General features: G+C 40.6%; 1 protein-coding gene across 2 annotated transcripts in view; it reads left to right on the forward strand.

The window, feature by feature from the left end:
* LOC134296495 (cysteine-rich protein 2-like) overlaps positions 1 to 23,272 on the forward strand; it is a 40,309-nt gene that overhangs the window by 1,536 nt on the left and 15,501 nt on the right. For both annotated transcript variants that reach the window (XM_062971565.1, XM_062971564.1), the window contains exon 2: positions 19,744 to 19,838. In XM_062971565.1, the coding sequence (XP_062827635.1) occupies positions 19,744 to 19,838 (95 nt within the window). The remainder of the gene's footprint in view (positions 1 to 19,743; positions 19,839 to 23,272) is intronic.

Consider the following 23,272-nt stretch of genomic DNA (forward strand, 5'->3'; position numbering starts at 1 on the left):
GTAGGTAAAGATAAAGTTTTTCCCCTGACATTAAGTCTAGTTGTGTCTGACTTTGGAGGTTGATGCTCATCTCCATTTCTAAGCCAAAGAGCCGGCGTTAGACACCTCCAAGGTGTCTGCACAGAGCATTGTTGCCTTTCCGCTAGAGCGGTACCTATTGATCTACTCACTCTTGCATGTTTTCCAACTGCTAGATTGGCAGAGAAACCCCTGGTGGCGCAGAAGATTAAACCGCTGAGCTGCTGAACTTGTTGACCAAAAGGTTGGTGGTTCAAATCTGGGGAGCAGGGTGAGCTCCTGCTGTTAGCCGCAGCCTCTGCCAACCTATGAGCTTGAAAACATGCAAATATGCATAGATCAATAGGTACCATTCTGGCGGGAAGGTAATGACACTCCATGAAGTCATGCCGGTCACATGACCATGGAGGTGTCTATGGACAACACCATCTCTTCGGTTTACAAATGGAGAGGAGCACCAACCTCCAGAGTTGGATACAACTAGACTTAATGTCAGGGGGGAAACGTTTACCTTTACCTAGGTTGGCAGAAGCTGGGGCTATCAATGGGAGCTCACCCCACTCCCCGGATTCGAACTGTCGACCTTTCAATCAGCAAGTTCAGCTGCCTAGTGGCTTAACCCGCTGCACCACTGGGGGCTCCTTCAAACTGAGTACAAAGAGCAAAATGAGTTTGCATTCATTAACTTGTCTGAGGGAAGAGAAGATGAGAAGGTGGAATATTGCCCTACCCAGTAGCTCAGGCAAAAGCAAATTTGCTTCAACCTCTGCTAGCTTGTCTGTTTGTGTTTATTGTAACTTTTGCCATCTGGGAGACACTCGGATGTTTCTTGGCCACAAAGGCCCCAGACTTCATGGAGAGTTTGAGAAGGGACTCATCAAATTCTATATGTTGGATAGGGAAGGCGGACACATCCCATCAGGTCTGCCAAAAGATTGGGGAAGGCTGTTCGAAGCTTCTCTAGACATACTCCAAATAGACATTATGTACTGCAGTTCTCAGGGTATGCTAGAAGAGCCGTAAGACATAACTAGAAATATCCTAAGTGGATCCCAGGAACCTGCCCTTGTGTTGAGATGCATCTACACAGTTGAATTAATGCAGTTTGATACCACTTTAACTACCATGGCTAAATGGTATGGAATCATTGGCGTTGCGGTTTTACAAAATTCGCCTTTTCTGCCAAAGAGTGCTGATGTTACAATAAACTACAAATTCCAGGTTTCTATAGCATTGAGCAATGGCAGTTAGCGTAGTGTCAAACTGCATTAATTCTATAGTGTAGATGCAGGCTTGGAGTGGAATTCAGCTCTCACTTGACTTCCATCTATTGAGAGATAGTCACTCTGCAGACATGGCAGATATAGACCTAAACTGCTGATCTACATTCCACATATCCCTTCTAAATTTAGGGATAATGTTATGAGATCTTCACCACTTCTCTTTCCCTGTGGACTATTTCTTCAGCAGAGGAGATGTTCCAACTTGCCTAAAGGCTTGGGAGTCACATCCGACAAACTGGGGAAAAGTTTGGCATTGAGGTACAACTCCAGTAAGAGCTTTTCCAAATGAATTTTGCTGAGTACAGCAGTTCCTCAGTTGCTACTGATTTGTTGTACAGGATCCAAATGTTATAGTGCTAAATGACATGACCACAAAATCCACGGGAGAGACATTCCTAGACTTCACATGGATGTGTAGAACCAGGATAATCCTATTAATTTCAATGATGGACGTGCGAGAAAGTGAAGACATTCTGCAAGGAAATTCATCAGAAAATTCAAAAAAATTTACAAATAAGAATTAAAATGGAACCCAAATTTTTCCTTTTTGGGGATGCTAGACATAGAAAAAGAAAACAATAAGGAGAGATTATTTAATTACAGGGTAACAGCGGCAAGGATAGAAAACTTTATGCCAAACTATGGAGAGATAAAGAAGTACCGGATATGGATCAATGGATTGCGAAGTAATGGACATTATGAATAATGGACAGGCTAATTTATTTGACATCAACTAACCAGGGAAAACAAAAAAAAAACAAATGAATTGGCAATTGTTCAAAAACTATTTAAAAATGAAAATATTAATTTTAAGAATAAGTGGTAAAGAACAGAAGGAAAAGGTCTGATCCTAAATATTAGGGGGGGGAAAGAGGGACACTATAAGAAATAATGAGCTCCGGTGGTGAAGTGCGTTAAAGCGCTGAGCTGCTGAACTTGCAGACCGAAAGGTCCCAGGTTCAAATCCCGGGAGCGGCTTGAACGCCCGCTGTTAGCTCCAGCTTCTGCCAACCTAGCAGTTTGAAAATATGTGAGTAGATCAATAGGTACTGCTCTGATGGGAAGTTAATGGCGCTCCATGCAGTCATGCCGGCCACATGACCTTGAAGGTGTCTACAGACAACGCCGGCTCTTCGGCTTAGAAATTGAGATGAGCACTAACCCCCAGAGTCAGACATGACTGGACTTAACGTCAGGGGAAACTTTTATCTTTACCTTAGAAGAAATAATATGAAATTTACCAGGATTCTGTGAAAGGCTCTTTTGCCCTCAACACCATATAGTAGATGGAAATCATTATGTATATGTATACTGTATACAATTCCTTTCCCCCCTCTTTACCTCTCCCTTCCACCCCTTCCTTCTTTCCTTGCTTTTTCTTCCTTTTTCTTTATATACTAGTTCTCTCTTTTTAATGTTTTTATAGAACATATATGGAAAATGTTTTGTCTAATAAAATATTGTAAAATTTTCAATGGGACAAATGACATAGGTACAGAGCAGAAGATGTAACTTGTATGGGAGATCTTAAGTGAAACTGTGGATATGGAGATCATACTGTATTCCTCTTTAACTAACTATGGAAAAATCCTATAGCATTCTGGGATTTGCAGTTTAGGGATAACTCCTGTGCCTCACTAAACTACAAATCCCAGAATTCCACAGGAAGTTGCCATAGCAGTTAAAGGTTAACATTGCAATAGCTGTATTGAAAGTAATGTAGTAGGGAAACACTCAAGCTTGCTAGTGAGACCATGGTTAATGTGAAATTTGAGCTTTTTGTTGGCTGAGAAACACAGAGAGAAAAAACTTCAACTCCCATCATGTTCCGAGAGGAACTCAGAGACTTTTCAATGTCCACCCCATCTCATCCTCAAACCATTGTTCTAGTTTCTGTATACTAGCCATTTCAAGGGAAAATTAGGCCAGGCGTGCCCATTAATCGGACAAATAGCATAATCTCTACTATACAGGAAGCCACAAGGTAACATGTGCAGCAGAAACAGGAAATGTAGGTCACAAACAGGATATTCAAAGCACAAAGTCTTTCCGAGACTACCTTGGTGGCAAGAAAACAGAGAGCAAATGAGATGCAATGAGAAAATGGTTTTGTGTGAGAAAAATGAACCTACATCTCTAGCAATCATTGGCCATGCTATCTGGTGATGGTGGGGTGGTAGTTCAACATCACTGGAATCCATTGCTAGTTGATACAGTAGGATATCTTTCCAAGGGTCCACAATGGATGGATGATGTTCCTCAGCTAAAACACCATTGCATTATGGGTATGAATGTGGAATCGTCAGGAGAACTTATCATGCAATGGGATATCTCTCCGAGGGGGCCACATGGATGGATGATGTTCCTCAACTAAAATGCCATTGCATTATGGGTGGATTTGTCAGGAGAACTTATTATGCAATTGGATATCTCTCCAAGAGGACCACAATGGATGGATGATGTTCCTCAACTAATACACCATTGCATTTGGGTATGAAGTGTGGATTTGTCAGGAGAACTTATCATGCAATGGGATATCTCTCCAAGAGGGCCACAATGGATGGATGATGTTCCTCAACTAATACACCATTGCATTTGGGTATGAAGTGTGGATTTGTCAGGAGAACTTATCATGCAATGGGATATCTCTCCAAGAGGGCCACAATGGATGGATGATGTTCCTCAACTAATACACCATTGCATTTGGGTATGAAGTGTGGATTCATCAGGAGAACTTATCATGCAATGGGATATCTCTCCCTATATCCTAGGATCTGATTTCAGATTTTTCTGCTTATCCCAGACTATCTGGCAGCATAGACTCATATAATCCATTTCAAAGCAGATAATCTGGACTCACATCCTGGGATATAGGGAAGCATAGATTTACTCAAAGAGAAGTGAATAGGAGCTGCAGTTGCAAGAATAAGGAACAGGTCTTTTTCACTTTGTACAATAAAATAAATTGTCAAAAGACAGAATAGCCTTCTGATTTTTAGCATGGTAAAACTTAATCTGAAACTGCTCTGCACTTACTGCCCTGATGGAGAACTTATTCACTTGGAACTAAGCACTGTCTTCTTGCAGAAACTGCATAGGATTTGCACCCAGTGTTGCAATACTGTTGAGCTCTATAGGCAGAAGAGTAATAAAATCAAATCCTGCAGAGGCACCTCATTGTGTGCTTGAAGCTTCTGGAAAAATGCATAGTGGCTTTCATGGTACCATGTAGCCCCATATACTCAGGACCAGTATTTGCCATTTCATTTGTCTATGTCATTTTCTGCCATAAGTTCACCATAGGGGACCTAGAAATCCAATAAATGTTATAAAGGTGTTCTGTCTAATGTTTTCTAGATCCTCCAGCATGATATTCTTCTGCCAGAAACTGACCATAGAGTCAGACTGGGGGAACTGGAGATGTTAGAGAGATGTACACTCTAGGCATTTTCTAGGTTCTTTAGCTCCTTCTCTGCCCATTTTCCGCCGGGAATTGAAAACATGGTTGTTCCAGAGCAAGTTTGAATGAATAGGCCAAATAGAGCTGTCATCAGAATACTTCTTTATGTTTTAAAAGCATATGGCACTTTATCACTGTTACTCATTTCCATGATACAGCACTTTACGAAACCTGTCCCCGCTGGTTTGCTTTTAATTACTCTGATTTTGTCTGCTTGGATTTTAATGTATTGTCCATTATTTTATTTTGTGTATCGTTGAAATGTTTTAAGTTTTGTCAAATATGCTGTGTCGTTGTTTTGGGCTTGTCCCTGTTGTGAGCCGCCCCGAGTCCCTTCGGGGAGATGGGGCAGGATATAAAAATAAAGTTTATTTATTTTTATTATTATTTAGCATGATTCTATGGTACGCTTGTGTTAGAAGTAATAAATTTCAATAGGAGTTGCTATTATCTGCGGTTTTGTGTTTCCATGGTAAGTCTAGAAAGTATCCCCTGGGAGTCGTACTCTGTGTGCCTAATTTAATATATAATTGTTCCATTTCTTAAAACACATATATTGGAATTCAAATTGTGATTGTGTTTGCACTAGTCAATCAAAGCTGGCCTCATAGTAAAGGTAGAGGTTTTCCTCTGACGTTAGTCCAGTCGTGTCCAACTCTGGGAGGTTGGTGCTCATTTCCATTTCTAAGCCAAAGAGCCAGCATTGTCCGTAGACACCTCCAAGGTCATGTGGTTGGCATGACTGCATGGAATGTCATTACCTTCCCACTGGAGCAGTACCTATTGATGTACTCACATTTGCATGTTTTTGAACTGCTAGGTTGGCAGAAGCTGGTCTAACAGTGCGAGCTCACCCCAATCTCAACTGCCAATCTTTCAATCCGCAAGTTCATCAGCTCAACAGTTTAACCCACTGTGCCACAGAGGGCATAGAACCCAGAAATGATTTCACTTGTTTCTAAGGTGGCCTAGTGGTGGGATCGGAATGGATGTTAATTTCTTTGGCCTTTGTGCTTTTTTCTCTGAGGAGAAATTTTCAGAATTCATACCTTGTTTCAAAACTTGAGTCAGAGACCACTATCACAGAGCTGTAAAAATAAAAGATCATGCTGAAAAGTGCTAACAGTGTGATTAATAATAACTGATAGAATCAATTAATGATCTCATTGCAACATTGCTGGTGGGTAACTAAGCCTTGATGGCTATAGCAATGGTTACCACTGGCAGTATTTTCACATCACTAGGTTCCCTACCAACCACCGGAGTTATTACCACTGTTAATAACTGCTGAGGTGTTTGGTCAAGTAAGTACTCCTTTGAGGAGTAATTAATAGTGGCGGCATACTAATAGTGCTCTAAATGCTGTCAGAAATGACTGTGTATGTGAGTCCTGACTGTGAAATCCCTCCCATTAATGAGTGCTTATGGGCACAACATGACCTTAAGAAGCTTGTTTGCTTGCCAGTATTTTGACTTTGTGAGAAAGAATGTGACAGGAGAATATTTCAGGTGACAAGGTGAATAAAAAAAGAAGAGATGAATTAAACTGACAATTGCTATCAGAAATTTAGATTCAGGCATTAACACACTTCAGATCTTTTGTTTTTTCTTTTTATAAATGTCCTAATAGGTTCACATTTGGGGGCTTCTGTTTTTCTTTTTATAACATGACCATACAGCCTGGAAAACTCACAGCAACCCATTTTGTATTTGTTAGCTCAAAAAATCTTTACAAAGTTGATGTTGTTGTAGGCATTCAGACTGTCTCCAACTTATATGATAGCTTTCCCCTATGGCAAAGCTATCATAAGGTCTTCTTGGAAAGATCTGTTCAGAGGGGCTTGCCTTTGACTTCCGCTGAGGCTGAGAGAATGTGACTTTCCCAGGGACAACCAATATGTTTCCATGGCCAAGAGGGGATATGATTTCATAAGTATAGTCTGCAATATCTTTTGATAGGTCAGGGCACCGGGTCTCCGTCAAAGTAGAATAATAAAAACCACAAATGCTTAACTTGCTAATGTAGAGGGATCAAGGTATACCAGATTGTGCCATTTTACATTTGAGTTGCTTAATTATACAAAAGCAAACTTCATTTGTTAGGAGCATTGTTATGTGTATGAAACCAAATAAGAGATTTGCACACATCTTAATGTTAAGTGCCTTCAAGTTGATTCCAGCATATGGTGACCCTATATACAGTTCCTTCGGTGAGATATACAGGCAGTCCACAAGTTATAAACAAGATACCGCTCTGTAAGTTTGTTCTTAAGTTCAATGTGTATGTAAACTGGAACAGGCACATTTTGAAGTGTAACTTCAGCCATATGTGGTGTTTGTTTTGCTGTTTGTACTTCTGTTTAGAAGATATCACCTCATTTACGGTCCCTGTGATAATTGGATTTTGAAAAATTTGACTTGTTGTGGAAAGATTGGTGAGAAAGCTTCAGTGGAGACACTGTCTGACCTTGGGCATGTCACACTCTCAGCCTTTTCGCACTTCACAATTAAAGCATTATTTTCCATTGTAATTGCCATGGCTGCATCCCATAGAATTTGTAAAGGAGCCCCCGGTGGCCAAGGGGATAAAAGCCTCGTAACTTGAAGGTTGGGTTGCTGACCTGAAAGCTGCCAGGTTCGAATCCCACCCGGGGAGAGCGCGGATGAGCTCCATCTATCCAGCTCCATGCAGGGACATGAGAGAAGCCTCCCACAAGGATGGTAAAACATCAAAACATCCGGACGTCCCCTGGGCAACGTCCTTGCAGACGGCCAATTCTCTCACTCCAGAAGCAACTCCGGTTGCTCCTGACACGAAAAAAAATAGAATTTGTAGTTTGGAGAGGCACTAGAGCTCTTTAACAGAATTCTAAATGCCTCATGAAACTACAAATCTCAGGGTTATATAGTTTGCAGCCATCACAGTTGAAGTGAAATGACTGTGGAGTATGAGAAAACCCTTAGAGAAAGGCAAAAGCCCACCTCTGAATATAGGCAGACTCTGAACTACAAACATTTGGCTTACATCTGACTCAAGGTTAAATGGGGGTGAGACACTAGGAAATGAGGAAAATCTACCCCTAGGAAGGAAAATTCAATACGATTTTAACAAATTAGAGAGATGGGCCGAAACTAACAAAATGAAGTTCAACAGGGACAAATGCAAAATACTCCACTTCAGCAGAAAAAAATGAAATGCAAAGATACAGAATGGGGGACGCCTGGCTCAACAGCAGTACATGTGAAAAAGATCTTGGAGTTCTCATGGACAACAAATTAAACATGAGCTAACAATTTGATGCGGCAGCTAAAAAGGCCAATGGGATTTTGGCCTGCATCAATAGGAGTATAGTGTCTAGATCCAGGGAAGTTATGCTACCCCTCTATTCTGCCTTGGTCAGACCACATCTGGAATACTGTGTTCCCTCACTACTTTGTGGTTCACTTTTTGCAGATTTGCTGTTTCGCGGTTTTTCAATAAACTCTAAAAGGCTATTATAAATCATAAATAATTACAATTTACAGCCTAAGGAAGGGAGGAAGGAGAAGCCAAAGGGAGAGAAAAGGAGCACAAGCGGCAACGGGAGGAGAAGGAGGTGATTTATCAACACATGATTGGTGGATAAAGACTTAAAATAGTGTATAACTACTAAAATAATGTATAAATATTAAAATAAATATAGCATCCCTACTTCACGGATTTTCACTTATTGCGGGTGGTCCTGGAACCTAACCCCAGCAATAAGTGAGGGAACACTGTACTGTGTCCAATTCTGGGCACCGTAATTGAAGGGAGATGTTGACAAGCTAGAAAGTGTCCAGAGGAGGGTGACTAAAATGATCAAAGGTCTAGAGAACAAGCCCTGTGAGGAGCGGCTTAAAGAGCTGGGCATGTTTAGCCTACAGAAGAGAAGGCTGAGAGGAGACATGATAGCCATGTATAAATATGTGAGGAGAAGTCATAGGGGGGATGGAGCAAACTGGTTTCTGCTGCCCTGGAGGCTAGGATGCGGAACAATGGCTTCAAATTATAGGAAAGGAGATTCCACCTGAACATTAGGAGAGCTGTTCAGTAGTGGAACTCTCCGCCCCGGAAAGCAGTGGAGGCTTCTTCTTTGGAGGCTTTTAAGCAGAAAGTGGATGGCCATCTGTCAGGGGTGCTTTGAATGCAATTTCCTGCTTCTTGGCAGGGACTAGATGGCCCATGAGGTCTCTTCCAACTCTATTATTCTATGATTCTAAGGTTTTCATCCCTGCTGCCCAATGGCCATCTCTCCTTATTTCCATTTACTCCCACACACAAGCATTTTCCTTTTCAGCAGCTTCAAAATATGCAGAAATGTGATGTCTTAAAAACATGAAATGGCCAGAATCAAATCTGCAAATGTAGTTCAGGTCCCAGGCCAATACCTCCCTGTTTGGATGGGGGAGAATAGTTTAATCATAGGGACAGCCAGGCTTAGGATGGTCTATTTCTACCAGTGTTTTTTTTTTTATTTGATAGGAAGTGGAGCCCTCTACAGCCACCTGAAATGAATGAGTTTCTGCTGAGAGAGAGGGGAGAGAGGTGCTCACATGCTTACTAATGCTTCACCTCAGCAAGGGCAGCTGTGAGAAATGTTCAGTTCCGAAATGTTCAGGGACAGTCTTTTCCCTAAGGCACAGAGGACGTACTGTGCCAAAGTGAGCAGGCCTGCCACAGTCTTTTCTGCAATCCAGCTAATGAAGGGGGACGGTGGTTTTTTTCAAAAAGGTGTGATGGGGGCGTCATGCATTTAATAAGTCCCAGCGCATCCTGCTGGAAGGTGATGGGACAAAACTGCTGACAGTTTATTTTCCTGTTTTCAAATGGCTCTATTATTAATCAAAGAAGGGAAATACTAGGGGAAAGGCATGGGATAAAAGATATTTTAAAAAATAAATGTGTGTGTGTGTGTGTGTGTGTGTGTGTCTATATATATATATATATATATATATATACACACACACACACACACACACACACACACACACACACACACACTAGATAGGAAATGTATGGAACTGCTTTCACCTTTTGCTTTGAGTTTGCAAACATTAAAGGAAAAGGGAATTTTTGATAACACTTTCCAGCATACATTCAGAATCTAGTTTAATCTGCTGGCTGTGGGCCAGATAATGAGCATGGGATCTCGCTGCTCTGACAGACAAGTCTCATTGGTCCTTTCTTCTTTTCCCCTAACACCGCTGAAAACCTACTCGCATCCTATATCAGCAACCCTATACTTTCCCAACATAATTGATTGATTGATTCCATTATTTTCATGCCTTTATTCCAAAGACCTCGAGGCAGCAGGCATGGCTTTGCTCCATCTTATCTTCATGACAACCCAGTGAGGTAGCTTAGGAAGGACTCAAGGAGGATTTGAACTAGTTAATGGCATTTTTTCTTTTTTTATCATCTCCCAAGAATTCTGGAACTGTATTTTCTGAAGAGTACAGCCAGCTCAGTATAGTAGTTTTAGCATTGCACTATGACTTTGGAGATCAGGCTTCAAATCACCACTCAGAAATGGAGGGTATGACCATGGAGGGTATGGAGGGTATGGAGGGTATGACCATGGACAAGTCATACTCTCTCATAGAATCATAAAGTTCAGCCGGGCTGTGGCGCAGCTGGCTAGTAACCAGCTGCTATAAATCACTACTGACCGAGAGGTCATGAGTTCGAAGCCCGGGTCGGGTTAAGCCTCCGACCATAAAAAAAAAAAAAAGCCCCGGCTTGCTGTTGACCTAGCAGCCCCGAAAGACAGTTGCATCTGTCAAGTAGGGAAAATTTAGGGACGCTTTATGCGGGAAGCTAATTTAACTAATCTACAACACCATAAAACTGCTCACGAGGAAAAGAAGAGGAAGAACAGCCACCAATGGACGGTGAAGCAACAGCTCCCCCTGTGGCCGGAATCGTGAAGCTGGAAAGATGTTAAAAAAATGCCTCTGTGTCTGTCTAAAACTGAATGTTGTTTGTCTGTTGGCATTGAATGTTTGCCATATATGTGTTCATTGTAATCCACCCTGAGTCCCTTTCAGGGTGAGAAGGGCGGAATATAAATACTGTAAATAAATAAATAAATAAAAGTTGGAAAAGACCACATGGGCCATCCAGTCCAACTGCATGGAAACATGCAATAAAAGCACTTCCGACAGATGATCCAGCCTCTGTTTAAAACCCTCAAGAGAAAGAGACTCTACCACATTCCCAGGAAGCATATAATAATAATAATAATACAGTAGAGTCTCACTTATCCAAGCTAAACGGGCCGGCAGAAGCTTGGATAAGCGAATATCTTGGATAATAAGGAGGCATTAAGGAAAAGCCTATTAAACATCAAATTACATTATGATTTTACAAATTAAGCACCAAAACTTCATGTTATACAACAAATTTGACAGAAAAAGTAGTTCAATATGCAGTAATGTTATGTTGTAATTACTGTATTTACGAATTTAGCACCAAAATATCATGATATATTGAAAATATTGACGACAAAAATGGCTTGGATTATCCAGAGGCTTGGATAAGTGAGACTTGGATAAGTGAGACTCTACTGTAATAATAATTCTCAAAAGCAAGCTCAATGGAGGCAACACCATCAAGGCCATAAACACCTGGGCCATACCTGTCATAAGATATACTGCTGGCATCATAAACTGGACACAGATGAAGTGGACAATTTGGACAGAAAGACAAGAAAACTCATGACCATTCATCATTCACTGAACCCTCGTAGTGATGTTGACCGGCTATATCTGCCTAGAAGATCATGAACATGCAAAGATACTGTGGGACGTTCGAATCCAGACTGACAAAGTTCTGGAACACAACACACCAGACATCACAGTTGTGGAAAAGAAAAAGGTTTGGATTATTGATGTCGCCATACCAGGTGACAGTCGAATTGATGAAAAACAACAGGAAAAACTCAGCCGCTATCAGGACCTCAAGATCGAACTTCAAAGACTCTGGCAGAAACCAGTACAGATTTCTAATCCTCAAAACCAAAAGTTACCACATCACTTTCTTTTTTTTTTCCACGAAGTGATTTTTAAAAATATCACCAATAACCTTTCTCCAATAATTTACCAATTTATGGGACTTAAAAAGGATTTCTCAGAAGAATAAAGTACAAGAAGTGTACTAATTTTGAAAAACAAATGGCTAAAAATGTATACAATTTTTAAAAATGTGGACAAATATATGCCATTGGTCAATGGTGGGGGACGGAGGGAGTATGTACATGATGTAAAACACATGCATAAATATGCATATTACAAAACGAAATTTAAAACTTTATCAATATTTCAACATAGAAAAGATAATCCAAGTCTATCAACCTGGTATAAAACAAGGTTGGGAGGAAAAAAGAAGTGGGATTCAAATAAATGCAAAAAAAAAAAAACCCATCAGGACTAAGATTTTTTTTCACATCACTACTTTTTTATAAGCCATTTAAGCAGCCTTGTGTACTTAGTATGCACGCCAGAGGCTCAAATATGTTCTTTTTGTTGTTGTTTGATCGCTGTTTTATTGTTGTTTTCTCTTTTTATTGGAAATGTTTTTACACTGAAGGGCAGAGTATAAATTTATCAAATAAACAAATCACTTCTCCAACAAAATGACATTGATTTTATTTATTTATTTGAAGCATTTTTGTCTGCCTGCAGGGCTTCCACCACAGTTTATGTTAGAATAAGAACAAATATGTACTACATATGTGTGCCTGTATCTTCTCCGGATAACATTGACATAGTTATTTAGAAGGACAACAAAATCAAATAATCTGTAAAAATGCTTCTATCTTTAATTGGAATGTAATCTTGAGTACTTCCAACCTTGCTATGGCTTTTGTTCTATCGTTTCTAAATAGTTGCCAGTTTAGGATCATCCCTGAGGTTTCAGGCCCAAAACCAAGGTGTATGCTAACTCTGCACTGTAAAATTAATGCACCATATAACTTTCATGGCTGAATGGTATAGAATTCTAGGATGCGTAGTAGAGTTGTGCAATCCGGGTAAACCTTGATCTGTTTCGTGTGACGGCTTTCGGTAGGGGCCCAGTCCATTTTCTGGGAGCCTTCCGAATTTGGGAGGGCAGATATCTGTTTTCGCTCTCGGGTGCCAAAAGATCCATTTTTTATTGGCCCAGCCTCCTTTTCCAGTCATTTTAGGCATTTAAGCTGTTTCTTATTCTAGACTTCACTGCAGGCAGGCACCCGTGCTTTCTCTCCCAGGCCTGCACACCCCACACACTTTCCAAGGCATTTAAAGAAGGCAGTTCTTAAAGCTGTTTCTTACTCTAGAGGAAGAAATCCCAATGAAAGGAACCTAATAACATTCAAAATAGAATTATAATGAGGCTGGTCAACTGTTTCTTAAAGGATGGTAGGGAGGGCGCCAACCTAATCTCCCTGGGGAGGGAGTTCCAGAGCCGAGGGGCCATGGCCGAGAAGGCCCTCTCTCTCATCACTTTTACCCCGCCCTTCTCACCCGGAGGGACTCAGGGCGGCTTACAACAGTCGGCAATTATATTGCCCAAAATACATTCAATAAAATAGTAACAGAATCCATAAACAATAAAACAGTACCGCATTAATTAAAATTCTAATTAAACTGTATTAAACCATGACTTATAACATTTAAAATGCATATACAGTAGAGTCTCTCTTATCCAATGTAAACGGGCCGGCAGAACGTTGGATAAGCGAATATGTTGGATAATAAGGAGAGATTAAGGAAAAGCCTATTAAACATTAAATTAGGTTATAATTTTACAAATTAAGCACCAAAACATCATGTTATACAACAAATTTGACAGAAAAAGTAGTTCAATACACAGTAATGCTATGTAGTAATTACTATATTTACAAATTTAGCACCAAAATATCATGATATATTAAAAACATTGACTACAAAAATGTGTTGGATAATCCAGAAACTTGGATAAGCGAGTGTTGGATAAGTGAGACTCTACTGTATAGTTAAATTCGTCCACGAACACCTTCGCATACACCTGTCCTTTTGTAAGTCTGAGAAAGTGCAACTGCTTAAGTAACACCATTTACATCTATGTAATGCTGCAACAGGATTCCAGCCTATGTGTTTCCTTTGACTTGTAACTATCAGCCACAAGTGAGAATTTGCTGTGCTTTCCCTCTCTGTGTGGTACAGACCTATTAGGGAATGGAGCTTGATGCAAAACAAAAATCAGCCTTGTTCCTAAGCTGCTTTGAAGAAATAGGTGAAGCCCTCCTCCCCTTTTGTGAACTCTTGCAACCGCTAACCTACATTTCAACAGCAGCCCACCCTGCTGGCAATGAAATGAATTTTTAAATATTGTGTCAGGGAACATTACATGGCTTCATGTTACAACAAGTCTCCTTCCACCTCTTTTGAGAGCGATAGGATGTTAGCAAAGAAAGTCCACATGGCTTTGTCTTCAGGAAAAAGGGGAATGTTAAAAGCCTTTCTTAACTACAAATTCCAGAGCAAAAGAATAAGAGAGAGCTACATAACCATTTCATTACAAATATTTGCAAACTCTAGTATTAAGGGAAACAGCTAAGAAAATGTGCCGGTGTTTTTAAGTACCCTATGCACTTCTGTATAAGTTGGCCTCATGGATAAATCAAGGGCAGTCTTGGGGTCAAAAATTATGAATTTTGATTTGATCCATGGATAAGTTCAGGATCATTCTACAGATACATTCAGGGGACAGCCAGCTCTGGGCACCATCATTTTTTTCACCCAGACATTTGAAAAGGACTTTTGTTATTCTATGTAGAAAGGGGACGTGTTCCTTTTTTAAAAGGAATAGTATCAAAAAAAGGAACCCTCCCCTTGTATAGTACTCACACTGATTTGTGATTTCTTGGCTAAGGACATTATCCCATGGGGAGGGAGGTGTCATATTATAGTGGTGTTAGGTCTCGTTGCATTAGAAAGCAAATCGTATAGTTTCTTAGATCCCATACATGTTGTTCTTTTGGAAAGACATGACCTTTCAGAGATCATAACCTTTTGGAAAACCAGAATCCCCATAACCTTTTGGAGAAAAATGGCATTCACAACCATTTGAAAATCATAAGCTTTTGGAAAAGTATGATCTTCCAGAGAAAAGCCAAAAACTCATTTGAGTAAAATCTTCTTCTCAGTGGTATATAACTACATGTACTTATGCAAGGTAATTTGGATTTTTAGCTGTTAGACTGATAAACTAATTGTGTTTGATCTGTTAGGAACAGAGATTATGCCAATGCACAAAACAGCAGAGTTTCAGAAGTGTTATTTTCAGTGCCCAAAAACATCAACTCTCCCACAAACATCTTGTTTCTATATCATGCTCTCAAGAGACAAAAATAAAGTAGTCTTCGTTAAAAGTAACATATTTGGTTTACTCACAACCTTCATGTATTTAGCATACAGGTACATAACTTGTCAATCCAGTTACAGATAGGTTTTGAAGTGATTCTCTGTGCAAACATCACAGAACAACTTTCTTATAATCAACAGCAACATGAGTTTGCTCTTAACAGTCCAAAGTCTCATAGCATCTTTGTGTTCTGTGCTCTAATGGAGTCTGAAGTCTAAAATGGAGTCTGAGCTCAGAGTAGTCCCAGATCTGATCATGTGGTCTGCAGCCCCTCCCACAACCTCAAGAAACATAAAGGGAAAGCTGCATACCAAAACATATATATATATACAATTCAGAAAGCAAGCAGAATCATATATAAGCGAATTACTAGTGGAGGCTTGAAGAAGGTTGCTATTTCCAACAGTTCTTTCCTCCCCACTCCCGAAAATCACCCATTTTCAGATTTATCACATGCAGAAGTACAATTCCCACTCCCACTCACTCCATTAAAAAAAAACCTTGGAAAAAACTTTGGGGACACTGGGCTTTCCCCTCCAGTCCCTCTACTCTGGAGTAGACCAGAGGCACTAGACACCACTTCGGGAATACAGGGCTTTCCTCCCAATCTCAGTACTCTCTCAGAATTGTGAAACTTAAAAAGGTAGTAGTACCATGACTTCAAAAATCAAGAATACTATGAAGGAAAAATGACAGGAAAACATATATTTTGAAATTTCTGTATTTCTAATGATTAAATTAATTTTAAAAAATTACCATGCCAGGCTCATGAAGAAGGATTTTGGGAGAGAAATGTCAGTGCTTGGTAGGGAACAGGAATGTTCCTTACTCCATGTCACTGAAACGATTCAACATAGGTAAATTTGACAAATCTCATCCCACATGTTTTCTCCAGTTATATACTAATTCCTGAGCTCAGAAGATGATCTCTGCCCCATCTCCTCCCCTCACCCCTGTTTTCTTGAACTTTTGAGACACTTTCATGATGATTTGAAACTCCCTCCATAGCAACATTAGACCATCCTCTTCGTTCATAGCCTTCAGAAGGAAAGTAAAAACCTGGCTCTGGGATCAGGCTTTTGGAGAATAGCGCAGTGCAATAACATATTTGGAATACAGTAGAGTCTCACTTATCCAGCATAAACGGGCCGGCAGAACGTTAGATAAGCGAATATGTTGGATAATAAGGAGGGATTAAGGAAAAGCCTATTAAACATAAAATTACATTATGATTTTACAAATTAAGCACCAAAACATCATGTTATACAATAAATTTGACAGAAAAAGTAGTTCAATACACAGTAATGCTATGTAGTAATTACTGTATTTACGAATTTAGTACCAAAATATCATGATGTATTGAAAACATTGTCTACAAAAATGCGTTGGATAATCCAGAACATTGGATAAGCGAGTGTTGGATAAGTGAGACTCTACTGTATGTGTAATGACTATGGAACAGCCTTAGACTACTATTTCTGGATGGCGTGATTTTAAAATTGATTGTAATGTTTTTAAATATTTAATATTAATTAATTTTTATTTAATTTATTTTAAGCTTAATGTTTTGTATGTGTTTAAGACATTGAATAATTGCCATATGTAAGCCACCTTGAGTCCCTTTTGGGGTCGAGAAAGGCAGAATATAAATAGGGTAAATAAATATATACATTTGTGAAGTCCCCTTGCGTTATGAAATGGGCTCTGTCATACATTGTTATTCTGTTTTAAAAGTGTCTAGAAAAGTGGGGGAGCTGTGTGGGATAACATCCTAAGACGTCTAGATATATACCGTTTCTGTGAATGCAAGACCCTTCAAGGCAGGGACAATCTCTTCTTTCCCATTCACTGTTTATAGGGCATTTGTGTCTCCTTCATGTTAAGATGGTTGTTCCCTTCTATGCTCCACTTTCTTCTTTGTGGCTTCTAAGCCTGATGTGACCCTTCACCTACTACTCCGCTTCTCGTCTGCTAACTATGCCTACCAGTAGGTGCTATGGGGAAGTAGTAGCTAGCTATCCAGGGCAGTTAGGGTAGTATAATCTATGAGCTTCCCCAGCAGAAATGACATGAGGTCTCTACAACTGGGTGCAAAACAAGTAGAGCAGCTCAGTTTGAGTCCTATTGCTCTGCTTTAACTATTTGGATGGTCAGTTTGCTCATTCTATCCCTTCATGTCTTAAGAAGCTGATCCTACATTGCATCCTGTCTCTCCACATTTCCAAGCTCCTTCTTCTGCTTCTCTCTCCACTGTCTTCCTAAATATGAGGCTCCATATGTTAGCACTAACTCTTTCCAGTTGCAGTTTAACAGCCAAGCGGCTGACAGCCCTTCTACACAGCCATATAACCCAGAATATCAAGGCAGAAAATCCCACAATATCGGCTTTGAACTGGGTTATCTGAGTCCACACTGTCATATATTCCAGTTCAAAGCAGAAAATGTGGGATTTTATTCAGCTGTGTGGAAGGGATCTGGGAATGATTTAAGGCTATGCTTTCCAACTTTGGGCCCCAGATGTTATTGGATTCCAAGGGTCTTATCACACAAAGTGGGTAAAGCAGAACTGCATCAGAGTAATTGTGTTGTCCAAAACACAGTGTGCGATACATTGTTAGCACCAATGACTGCTGCAGTCCTGATGTGATTCTATTGATCTGATAGGAAATAAAGCAATTTTGTCTGAATAATATTTACAGATAACACAAATGTACTGGGAGAAGCATCTTATGTGATAAGACTCTCAGTTCCCAGAAGCCACAGCCCGCATGGTCAGCAGTCAAGGATTCTGGGAACTGTAGCTCAATAACATCTGGAGGATCCATCACTCTAATGTTGGGCATTTCAGACCTGCTTGGGACAAAGGCACCTATAGCATTTCTAGTCAGTGGACGCAACTCTGACAGCAGGAAAGTGTCGTTGGTTGGTGTATAATCATGTTCGACTTGTTTCTTGGATGTTTTTGAAATTGTGTATCATAACCCAATGAATGGAGCTGATGTGATGCAGTGATTAGAATGTAAAACTAGGATATGGGAAACTTTGGTTCAACCCCCCATTCAACCATGAAGCTTAGTTTTTCACTGGTCATGATGGGACAATAATACTTTTGCTTATAAAAGCCAGCATATACTTGCCTTTTGTCCATGCCCTTTGTAGTGAGTTGGATTAAAAAGAAACATCTAGTTAACCAATTTCCCTTTTTTTCCAATCTGGGAAACCATAATTAGGAGCTCCAGAGCAACCTAAGATCATAAACAATGGTTTCAAGTTGGCTTAAAGTTCTAGTTTATTCCAACGACTGTTTCCTAGTTCAGATGACCCAGGAAACCATAGCTAGCCACACACACACATAAAGAGAGTCTCTTTCCAAGCTACTGTGTGTTGAAAAGTACAGGGGGATGGCCTTGCTACCCATTTAAAAAGATAATGGAGCCTGAGGAAGAGCCAAGGGCTGCAAAATCAGCATCAATGAGCCACAGACTGCATTTTGCCTATCCAAATTCAGAGACAGGGATTTATCCCACCAACACAAATGAATGCTGGAGAGAGCCTGAGGATCAGTGCAATGGTGAGACCCTCTAGCCCTAAAACTGAGGGGAAGGGGAGCATGGGAAGCCCACCCATTACCGCCAATAGGACAAAAATTAGGTGACCAGTTACAATTCCCATTTTCCTTTCGTTTCACTGATATTTCCATACCAGAAAGGGTGTACTGTTTGGTGCCATCCAAATGGACTGTACAAAACGGAAACATGAAATAAGTGGGTGACACAAATACCGGATCCATGACTAATAGCTAGTAAGTATAAGATTTCCAATTTAATTATGGCAATTGCACAAAGAGAAGAATAGGCTGTTGCACAAGTAAAATAATCTGAACTGGGATGCTCTCTCTCAGTCTGAACAATCGCATAGGATTATTGTGATGTTAAAAGTGATGAAAGAACCATGCTCACTTCATTGAATACTTTGGAATAAGGGTAAGATATACAAACAATAGATACAAATATAAAAATATCTAAGAAACGCATTTGACAATCCACATATTGATTTTATTTTTTCATACCAAAAGTACACTTTTTCATCCTGCAATGAAAAATAGGACTCTGAACACTCAGAGGAATTTCCTTGAAAATGTCAGAAGCATAAATGCTTCCTAATTAGAAAATATAAATCATATACTGTATGCTAAAAGTTATGTGACTTGGGGTGAAATATATGTCCTTCTTTTTCTTCCACAAATATGGCAAAATATAAAAGAGGAGGAAAAAAAGAGACTTGATTGAAGTGATGATGAAAGCTTCTTTATTGTCCCAGCAAAGTAACGAAATATCCAATATGTAAAGTTTGAACAAACTTCAAAAAGATTCATGTTGCAAAAACTGAGGTGTTAAAACAAGGTGGGGAAAATGCCAAACTGTGCCTGCATTCAAAGATTCAGCGACTCCTTTCATTCTGAAATTACTTTGGCAAGTCATTCTGTGGATCAAAGCAGCATTTCACATATGTTCCTATATTAATGAAATGCTTGGTGTATAATTGCTCCTACCTCTTCTCCCCTCTGTTAACAGCTGAGAGGAAGCGTTCTCTAGGCAAAGACTACCACCCTCTTTGTCTGAAGTGCTACCACTGCAAACGGCAACTCAGCCCTGGCCAGCATGCCGAGGTAGGGAAGAAAACACTGTATCGGTCTGTTTCCATATTGTGCTAGTTAAATCCTAATAGTAGAAATTGTCTCTCCTGATGGAAGGCTGCACTTTCAACTGATTGCTCATAACTGGGTTTGCCATCCAAGGCTTTGAAATCATGTTTGTATATTGTGGCAAGAAACAGAGCCAGAGCAAGAGAGCAGAGGCTCAGTTCCTCTTGAAATTAGCAACATGCCTGTCATTGGGTCAGGAGAGAGAGAGAGAGAGAGAGAGAGAGAGAGAGAGAGAGAGAGAGAGAGGGAGGGAGGGAGGGAGGGAGGGAGGGAGGGAGGGAGAGAGAGAGAGAGAGAGAGTGTCCCAAAGGGGACTCAGGGCAGATCACATTACACATATAAGGCAAACATTCAATGCCTTAACATAGAACAGAGACAAAGACAAACACAGGTTCCGAGCTGGCCTCGCACTCATGACCTCTTGGTCAGAGTGATTTGTTGCAGCTGGCAGCTGGCTGCTCACCAGCCTGCGCCACAGCCCAGCGCCAACACCACCACCAGTTATGTGGAATGCTGTCTTGGTGGGCACAATAGAGATGGTAGGCTGACACCTCTGGAGAAATTTGTTTTGGGAAGGCTGATTTTGACACCAGAGAATAGGTTAGGTACAGAGAACCTTGACTTCAGCCATGAAAACCTTAAAAGTCATTGCATTGACAGTAGCTAACACTCCAGAAGACAGGAGAAGAATTTAAAACCATCTTAACAGACTAGAGAGATGGGCCGAAGCTAACAAAATGAAGTTCAACAGGTATAAATGCAAGATAATTTGCTTAGGCAGAAAAAAATGGAATAAAAAGATACAGAATGGGGAATGCCTGGTTTGACAGCAGTACGTGCGAAAAAGACCTTGGAGTCCTCGTGGACAACAAGTTAAACATGAGCCAGCAATGTGATGTGGCAGCTAAAAAAGCCAATGGGATTTTGGCCTGCATCAATAGGGGTATAGTGTCGAGATCCAGGGAAGTCATGCTCCCCCTCTATTCCGCCTTGGTCAGACCACACCTGGAATACTGTGTCCAATTTTGGGCACCGCAGTTGAAGGGAGATGTTGACAAGCTGGAATGTGTCCAGAGGAGGGTGGCTAAAATGATCAAAGGTCTGGAGAACAAGCCCTATGAGGAGCGCCTTAAAGAGCTGGGCATGTTTAGCCTGCAGAAGAGAAGGCTAAGAGGAGACATGATAGCCATGTACAAATATGTGAGGGGAAGTCATAGGGAGGAGGGAGCAAGCTTGTTTTCTGCTGCCCTGGAGACTAGGACGTGGAACAATGGCGTCAAACTACAGGAAAGGAGATTCCATCTGAACATCAGGAAGAATTTCCTCACTATGAGAGCTGTTCAGCAGTGGAACTCTCTGCCCCGGAGTGTGGTGGAGGCTCCTTCTTTGGAGGCTTTTAAGCAGAGGCTGGATGGCCATCTGTCGAGGGTGCTTTGAATGTGATTTCCTGCTTCTTGGCAGGGGGTTGGAGTGGATAGCCCATGAAGTCTCTTCCAACTCTATGATTCTATGGCAGCAGCAGCAGCAAACAAAAGGGTGCATAGACTGAATGCAGATTTAACCATTGTTCCCAGTTGCTCACAAGATTTCATACTAAAACCCACAACATCTTCTTTAAACCCTTCTGTTAGGGTGGAGGTAGTGCAGCCAACACATGTTGGTGATGATATTATGTAGCTTTCAATGCTGCTCAGTTGCAGAAAATTTTACTTCAGCAATAAAAATAATCTCTGTCATTTGAAGTCAGGAAAGAGAAAGGAGCCCAGAAACATCATTCTTCCATTTCAGGAAGGAGAGCTGTGAAGTGTTGACTTCTCATGTTGGATAACAGGAAAGGAGAATCAATTCCAATATGGTTCTTTCAGGGCAAACCCAAAGTAAGAGACTTAAGCTCACCAACATTGCAAAGTGCTTTCCCTAAGAATGTCTGATCCAGTTTGCAGCATAAAATCAAGTTTTCTTCATGGGCTGTATGAAAAATTCATAGTATATGGAACAGCCCTAATACCTGCACAGCATGTGGCACATCAATGGGGGGAAATACTATCATTTCAGCCACATTTGAAAGTTTTTTGGGGGGGAATCAGACTATGCAGACTGAGCATCAAATGTATAACTCCAAGGCCGTTTCCTGAGTTTTATCCTCTCCTTTTCTATCATTTTTATTCTGGAGAGCTCTGTGTTTAGGCCTGGAATATCTGATCAGACTCATGCTGCTCTGTTTAGGAGAAAGCTTAGAAGCGGGACTGTTTTGGACTTCAAATCTCCCAAAGCCCAAACCAGCATGGCCAATGGGAATTAGAGGGTTTTTTTTGAAATAAAATATTATTTCTAGGCTCTGAATAGAAAAGCTAAAGAAGCCCAAAATGTGCTGAATGGTTCTCTTTCTTTGGAGCTTTTCATCATTATACTAACCTGCTCAATATGCTGAAATAGATAGTTTGGAATTGGGAAAGCAATAGCCTGGATACCGGGATGCTCATGTCTGCACATATTTTGTTTTATTTTATTCTTATGACAGGGAGTCCCCGGTGGTGCAGGGGTTAAACTCTTGTGCTGGCAGGACTGCTGACTTGAAGGTTGGGTTGCTGACCTGAAGGTTGCCGGTTCAAATCCAACCCGGGGAGAGCATAGATGAGCTCCCTCTATCAGCTCCATGCGGGGACATGAGAGAAGCCTCCCACAAGGATGGTAAAAACATTGAAACTTCCAGGCTTCCACTGGGCAACATCCTTGCAGACGGCCAATTCTCTCACACCAGAAGCAACTTGCAGTTTCTCAAGTCGCTCCTGACGCACACAAAAATTCTTATCACACATTTTTTTTGTACAAACCCAAAGTGGTTTCCAACCATTCAAAACAAAATGCAGCTAATTTTTTATGTTGCAAAAATAAAAAATAAATAATTCTGTTTTTAAAAGTTTCATAGTTTAGTTAAAACAATCTAAACACATCTGTGGGAGTCGTCTGCTTTTACATCACCTGATGTGTGTCTCTCCTGCTGCTTCGAAGGTTGGATTTCTCCTTCAGAAGTGATGTAAGCATTAGATGAAGAAATCCCCCCATGGGAAGGATTTTCTTTCAGTGTGCAAATAGGACCATCAGAGAAGGGATTTCTTTGTCAGAAGCTATGCACGGAAGGAAAGGATTAAAAACCCTCTCCCAAGCCTGCAGCAAACATGATCATTATCAGACAATTGCACCCTCAATAGACTGTTGTCATTGATGTGCACCTTCAAATCATTTCCAACTTCTGGTGACTCTGTCACAGGAGTTTATTGGTGTTTCTTTCTCCTATCACAAGAATTATAGAATTGGAGGCCATCCAACCCCCTGCCAAGAAGCAGGAAAATCACATTCAAAGCACCCCCGACAGATGGCCATCCTGCCTCTGCTTA

The sequence above is a fragment of the Anolis carolinensis genome, chromosome 2, assembly GCF_035594765.1.
Source record: "Anolis carolinensis isolate JA03-04 chromosome 2, rAnoCar3.1.pri, whole genome shotgun sequence".
NCBI classification, from domain to species: Eukaryota; Metazoa; Chordata; class Lepidosauria; order Squamata; family Dactyloidae; genus Anolis; species Anolis carolinensis.